Here is a 7,032-nt window from a genome sequence, read left to right as displayed (position 1 = left end):
ACCAAGTGTTACTCGACAAGCTCTTCACTGTGATGCACTTCATTTTAGCATTTGAGATTGTTTTACAACGGTGAAAATTTTGAATGAAGTCTTTTTTTAATTTGTAAATTCTCCATTTACTATCTTTTCATGTGTACTTTTGCATATCCTGTAAAAGAATTCTAGAGTACCAAAACTTGTGGAACTTATTAAATTAAGACCATCTTGCTATGATGCATTAGGAAACGTTAACATTTTATTATATTTTGGCGATCGTATTATTTGAGTTAAGAACCACCAACAGACACATGCTAATTTTGGAGTACCTTTTGTACTTGCGGCTAGATTAGTTGGAAGCGGGTTATATAACTTGTGTTTTTTATTGGCTTATTTGTATATGGGATCAATTATATGTTGTTAACTATCTATTGCACATTATTATATTGCACGGTTTGAAGTATTTATATGCGGTTCGATTCATTTGGTCTAAAACTATTGAACCAGCTCTTTAACCGGTTCTTTATGGCTGGACCAATGAGCCAGTGAAACGATAACATCATCAGTTCAATGTCGGATCAGGTCCTAATAACTATTGGTTAAATAGCCATGCTATTTTTTTTCTAGAATAAACCCACGGAAGATGGAGAGGGGGAGATGTGAAAACAGGAAAAATCATGTGACAAAGAGGGCACGAAAGTCCAAGCAAAAAAATAGCTTCACCCAAGTATCGCCGTCTCAAACAGTCTTGAAGATGAGAAAAAAATATATTCTTTTTACTGCTCATATATATATGTACACATCTCCTAGAGTTCAGTTGCCTGAGCTCTCAGGCGACGAGTTCAGGACACGATCTACTACTTTGCTGCTGAGCTGACGAAAGGAAGAACAAAGGCTATCACCGTTTGACCATCACACGTCGCCTGAACTTTTTGGAGAAATCAGGCGCCTGTTTAATAGCAATTCCCATTTCTGTATGTATTGAGGTGTATATCATTTGCACTAACTAATCACCTCAACAAGCTTATTACCACCCAAAGCCCCAAGAAACACAACAATGGACAAATGCTGCATAAAAAAGAACTAACAAACATCTAAACCTTGTACGCTGCTTGCTGTCATGCTTCATGATGATGCCCTCCGATCCACTATTGCCCCTCACCTGGTCACTTGGCATAAGCCATCCGATCGAAAAGTGAAAAAAAAAGAGAGAGAGAATATATGATTTGTTCTAGCTTCTTTCCCTGTCATATCATACATTTGGTCGATTTCTGCTTGCTACATACACCGACATAACCCGAAAAGGAAGAAGAAGAAAAAAGGAGTAGAGTAAGAGGAGGATGAATGAACACATGCACGCACGGCGAGTCGGCGACGCTTAGTTGTCGCCGCCGCCGTTGGCCTTGGCCTTGGCCTTCCTGAGGTGCGCGATGGCCTTCTTGAGCGTCGGCCGGAACCTCTTCATGTCCAGCCGCACGTCCTGCTTGTCGAGGTAGGCGTCCTTGAGGGACTCCCAGCCCTTGCTCTTGATCCCGTTGGGGTCCGTGAAGATGGGGTGGTCGCGCGGGTACTGGTCGATCAGCGTGCTCTCCTCCGGCGTGATCCGGTACTCGAGGTAGCGCAGCCCCATGTCCCTGGAGGGGCCGCGGAAGTAGCCCGCCACGAACTCCAGCCCGCCCAGCGGCACCACTTGGATGACCACCCCGCCCGTCGGCACGAACACGATGTTGGTCAGCCCGGCGCCGTGCACGCCCATGATGGCGTCGCAGCTGTTGGCCAGCTCCGCGAAGGGCGCCACCTCGTGCGTCCCCTCCGACACCACCACCTCGAACCCGAGCCTCTCCGCGCCGCGCACGATCTCCTCCGTGTTCACGAACCGCCGCGTCCGCGCGCGCGCGATCAGCAGCAGCCTCGGGCGCTTCGTCGGGTCGGCGGCCGCGACGTCGCGCGGGAGCCCGTAGGTGGTGCGCATGAACTTGGTGAAGTCCAGCATGGAGTAGCCGTTGGGCGCGCGGCGCGGGTCGATGCTGAAGTCGTCGTGGCTGGTGAGCCCCACCTGGACGTGCCGGAAGCAGTGCACGCGCGGGTCCTTGTCCAGGTCGACCAGCTCGTAGTTGGAGATGGCCTTGAACACCGGCGAGAACTTGCCCACCCACCACGCCTGGAGGTTCGTCACCAGCAGCCGCACCTCGCCGGAGTACTGCCGTGCCGTCAGGAACAGCGGCAGGATCACGTCCGTGAACGCGTGGAAGTAGTTGCCCGTGTACCCGCGGTCCGAGAACACCAGCGCCGGCACGTCGAATCGGTCCGTGCACGCCGGCGCCTCGCCGGACACCGACTGCACAGTCACCACGCGGACGACGTGCATCGCGTTCGGGTCCGCCTTGCGTGGGTACGGCTTGATGCGCCACGACTCCGCGCGGAAGGTGCGATCGTCCGCGCCGCGCGGCGCCACCAGCGTGACGCTGGCGTTGGCGCCCAGCACGCGGACGTCGCCGTCGAGCTCGCACCAGTCGATGCGGCGGTTCGAGGTGATGTCGCACAGCGGCTTCCACTCCCGCGCCGGCGTCTCCGAATCTTTGCAACCATTAAAAAAATCAGTCAAGCACGTTGCTTGTCAGCTAATCATGGAATGACCGGCTGGACAAGAAAAGGAACTCCAAAAGAGTGTTTTTTTTTTTCAATAGCAGCAAAAAGAGCTTGACGGAGAATGAACAAGGTTCATGGTAGACCACCGTCCACCGGACCCTAGGGAATTATGATCGCACGAGAGGCCTAGAAATGGGGCAATCCATCAGCTATTGGAACGGGATGATGCTGCCTACTAGTACGTTGCTCTCATCTCAAGAAAGGCGAAGAAGATGAGACATAGCGGCACGGACATACGTAGAGGATAGAGTGTGTAATCAAAAGCAGCGGTCCAAGAGCAGCAACAGCATCGGGCCCTGCGTTGAGATAGAAGGCTGCAAAAAAATGCGCGTGGGGAAGAACACTACGACTGGTAGTCTGACCAATATGCATTTTGCAGTGCCTAAGATCCTGAAGAATTGCAAGGACGGTCTTTTCTCTTCTCCGTGCCTCACACTGGTTGGGTTAGCTAGCTGCTTATGGAATAATTTGACAGGAGAGAAAACATCTTTTTACCACAAAAGAAGAGAAGAATCAGGGAGGATACCTGCTTGCTTAACCTCTGGAATCGCTGGAATATGCTGATCAGCAGGAGCTTTGAGCTCTTGCGTAGCAGGAGGAATCTGCTGCGGGGGAGAAGGGAGGATGGCAGGGTCAGAGTGAACCACAGAGGGCGAGCTGCCATTGCTGCTGCTTGTGGTGACGGCGTCGGCGGCGGCGGAGGAGTCTTTGCTCCTCTTGGAAGGATTGGCAACAGCATCCTGCACCTGCAGCTCCTCGTCCTCAAGACCACCTGACCAAGAACACAGCAGCTCGTTAAAATCCCGCATTTCCCCTTCCTTCCCCAAAGACGGAAACAAACAAACAAACAAAAGAGCGACCAAAGCATTTATTTTGCTTGAATGAGTATACTACCAGTAATAAGTTAGCAGTTGGAGGTTGAGTGATTGCTTTCTCACCTGATTCTTGCGTGCTGTTCGCGGCTTCCTCTGACGACACGGGAGGAAGAAGACCGGCAGCGGGGGCGTCATCGTCCTTGGCAGGAACCGCCTCGCCCTTGCCACCCGCTGCGGCAGGATTCGCCGCGGCGGAAGATGCATCACCGCTGTCCCCCACAAAAGTCTCGTCTCTCCTCGTGTCCTCCAGCGGCGCATTGCGGCCGGAATCTGACGAGGGCAAAAGAACCTAAAGCGATTAGGGGGGGGGGGGGGGGGGGGGGGGGGGGGTGAGGAGAATGGGGAAAAAACAAGTCTTTTTTATCGGATTTTGGGCTTTGCGTGCAGCGGTGCAGGACGGTGGGAGTACGGGGGGCACATGAGGCCGGACAGGTTGACCCCCACGGAAGGGCAAGCACGGCCACTCAATCTCGAAACAACAGGCGATGCCTTGCCGGTGGTGTTTACCTGGCGCCGAAGAGGAAGCCTTGCCGTCGTCTTTGTCGAGCACCTCGGCCTTGCTCCCCTCCTCGGACATGGACAGCGCGTCCGGGTCCTGCACGCCCAAATCTGAACGGAAAGAAGGTCGTCAGGTCAGGTCGTGGATTGATTGGTACAGTAACCTCGTTACTGATGATGGGATCAGTTAATGTGAGTAGGGAGTTCGTCCTGTACTTGGAGGAGATCCCAGGGATTAGCTGACGGCTCACCTAATCGCTGCTTAGAGTTGGAGGTGTCGGCGGCGGCGCCCACCAGCGAGCCGATCCCAGCCGCATTGCTGGAAATGGGGCTGACTGCTCGGGCAAACATTATTCACAAACATCCAGGGAGTTAGCAGCAGCAGCCATGGATTGCAACCGGGGGATGGGACGGAGAGACAGATGGAATCCGCTGCGGAGACTTACTCATGGCGATGCGGATGGCGTCGAACTTGGCGGTGGAGAAGTAGGCGCAGGTGACGAGGAGGAAGCCCGCGACGAGGCCGAGCCCGAACTTGCGGGGCTCCACGCGGCTGAAGCTCTTGACCAGCTTGCCGCCGTCCTGGTGGGCGGCATAGCTGTACGGCAGCTTCCCGCCGCCGCCGTCCATCCCCATGCTCACCTCCAGAGCAGCAGCAGAGTAGCAGAGCCTCCCTCTCTCGTGAGCACGCGGCACGGCACCTGCTGGCAGCTGCCTAGCGCCACACAGGCAAAAGCCCCACGCCAAAGCGTCGGAGCTAACGCGGCGAGGCGGTGCGCAATAACTTGCGCTCGTGAGAAGTGAGCTGGGGGCGGGGCGTGGATGGATGAACGAGTGAATACGGCAAGGCGAGGAAGAGGTGGGAGGGGGAGAAGAGAGGGGTGGCGTCCGTTTCGTCCGTCTCTCCCCACCTCGCCACCTCCATTTATTCCTCTCCATAAACTCTGCCCCCGCCTCGCCTGTTAACAGTAGATCGCCATCACTCGTATTTTACTTCTTGTGTTTTCGGGAACACCATTTTCCTGCCCTGCCAAAAATAAAGAACGCACGCAGCTGGAGCTTTCCGAGAGAACAAAAAAAAGTATATATAGCATTAAAAAATGGAGATTTTTTTTGAGAAACATTAAAAAATGGAGATGGCTGACCAGCATAACGTGCGGGAAAAAAATGGGCCGCTGGGTGCCTGCACCGGATCGGGCCCGTGTAACGCTGCAGACAGACAGACAGGCTCGCTGACACGCAGTGCATTATTGACGGCTCAAGTAGCCGCCGCGGGCGGCCGGCGACGAGTAGGCGCTGTTCGTTTGGGCTGGCCTCTTTTAAAAATAGGGTGGGTTGGTTTGGGTAATTGAAAAATATTATTTATTGACTGATAAGTTATGGTTTATAAATCAAATACGATCAAATCATGAATGAGGTCGAGCATCGGTGGTTCGTGAACGATTTAGGGGCCTTGTTGTAATTTTTTTCTTTTTTAGGTCTTTTGTGAAGTTAGGTTAGAACGGTTGTCTCTGTATCCTTTACGTACATGTCTGGGTGTATATTTTTCTTATTTAGAAATACAGATGCGTATTATTAAAAAAAAAAGTAGCCGCCGTGGGATCCATGGAGAACGGAGGGGCCAAAGCTCCGCAACCGACGGTGCACGGCCGCATGGCTCCATGCGATGCGATGCGAGATTGGGAATCTCTCTCGGAGCCGCCTTGGAGTGGAGGTGATCTCAATGTGAAGATCTATCGTCTCACTGCACGAACGAACGAATCATTTGGCCTTTTCGTTTGTTGGTTTCAGTCAGAGCTTATCAGTCATGGTACAGTATTTTTTTCTCACCACACACCAGCATCAGTCGGACTTATCAGCTCAGAAATGAACAAGCGAATCGTTACAACGTGCTCGGTGGTACACGGCCGTCAAGCACTCGGCACATGCACTGCACCGAGAATCTGAGACGATCTCCTCGCGTTGGTACAGGAAATCCTCTCGTCGTGGCCCTGAATCCCTGATGGCCTGGTGATGTAGTGAGAAGGCAGAAGTGTGTGTGGACGAACAAGCGTCCTCTGAATCGCGTGACTCATCCACCCAGTGACAAAAAAGCTTGTCTGCGCGGATCGAAAACAAGAGGAAAAGTGCATCCATCTGTGACTCTGTGTCCATGCGTTGGCTGGACCGGATGAGGACTTTGAGGTGTGACGAAGCTGCTGAAAGAGAGGGCATCGGCGGATCGCTCGCTCAAAAGCCGCCGCTGTTTCCTTGCTTCCGTGCTTTCTGCATCTGCTTTCCACAGTGCATTTTGCGGGGTCCGTCGTCCCGCGAGTTGCGCCGTGCCGGCTGAGGAACAGCACGGAAAGAGCGACGCTGCCGCCTTTTGTCTTGCAGGTTGACAAAAAATGCCAGTAAACCTTCCCCGTTTACTGAACCACTCAGCACAGCAGATCAGATGGCCAGCACTGTGTTTACTCGTGGTGACTGTAAATGTGTACGCACGCAGTGATAGCCGGCAGGATTAGTATTCTGAGCTCGCTCGGCAGTAACAACGGTGCTGGTGTGCGTGTGGTGAAAACGGGAAACCTGTAGCACGCGTGCTACGCTATGGTACGTCGGATTCAGTAGCCGTGTAGCCCTGAAGAGGAGTACCTCAATCTCAGTAGTAAGTGTGCTGTTCTGTACGTAGGTGGGTTCTTTTCTTTCTGTCCGTGTATTTATTGATGATAATTCTGTTGTTGTTTTTGTCACGGTTATCAGTTGCTCTCTTTGCCATCGTTTTCTCTTCCTTATTATTATTATTAGACAGAGAAGGAAGGAGTCGGTGCGCGCGCGCAGGTTCCTGCGCGCCACTCACCAAAGCTTTGCCGGCCCAATTCTGAAACTGCCAAACGGACAACAAGATGCGTACTGTTCACTCGTTCAACCAGGACTTATCAGTCATCAACAGTGATTTTCTATCATAGCAAACTAGCACTACCTGGGTTTATCAACCCAGAAACGAAGCCAGTACTACATGTACTACTGTAGTTGTTCGCAGGTGATCTTTTCG

General features: G+C 52.6%; 1 protein-coding gene across 1 annotated transcript; it reads right to left on the bottom strand.

Annotated features, from left to right (window-relative positions):
- Positions 1-1,201: 1,201 nt before the first annotated feature.
- LOC136461881 (alpha-1,3-arabinosyltransferase XAT2-like) lies at positions 1,202-4,944 on the bottom strand. The gene is made up of 6 exons (XM_066461235.1): positions 4,445-4,944; positions 4,250-4,333; positions 4,008-4,109; positions 3,564-3,770; positions 3,152-3,397; positions 1,202-2,553 (listed from the first exon to the last, which is right to left on the bottom strand). The coding sequence occupies exons 1-6, from the start codon at positions 4,935-4,937 to the stop codon at positions 1,355-1,357; spliced, it is 2,331 nt and encodes a 776-aa protein (XP_066317332.1). The 5' UTR covers positions 4,938-4,944; the 3' UTR covers positions 1,202-1,354.
- Between the last annotated feature and the right edge of the window lie 2,088 nt (positions 4,945-7,032).

This window comes from Miscanthus floridulus, chromosome 6 (genome assembly GCF_019320115.1).
Source record: "Miscanthus floridulus cultivar M001 chromosome 6, ASM1932011v1, whole genome shotgun sequence".
Classification (NCBI taxonomy): domain Eukaryota; kingdom Viridiplantae; phylum Streptophyta; class Magnoliopsida; order Poales; family Poaceae; genus Miscanthus; species Miscanthus floridulus.
Note: the sequence above shows the minus strand (reverse complement) of the source record. Positions and strands in the feature narration are given on the sequence as shown.

Excerpts from the sequence above, each read along its gene's own strand:
- LOC136461881 (XM_066461235.1), bottom strand. The coding sequence starts at position 4,937 with ATGGAGAGGAATAAATGGAGGTGGCGAGGTGGGGAGAGACGGACGAAA. Across the intron at positions 3,771-4,007 it reads GGCTTCCTCTTCGGCGCCAG|ATTCCGGCCGCAATGCGCCG; the intron begins GTAAACACCACC and ends TGCCCTCGTCAG. Across the intron at positions 3,398-3,563 it reads GAACAGCACGCAAGAATCAG|GTGGTCTTGAGGACGAGGAG; the intron begins GTGAGAAAGCAA and ends GTTCTTGGTCAG.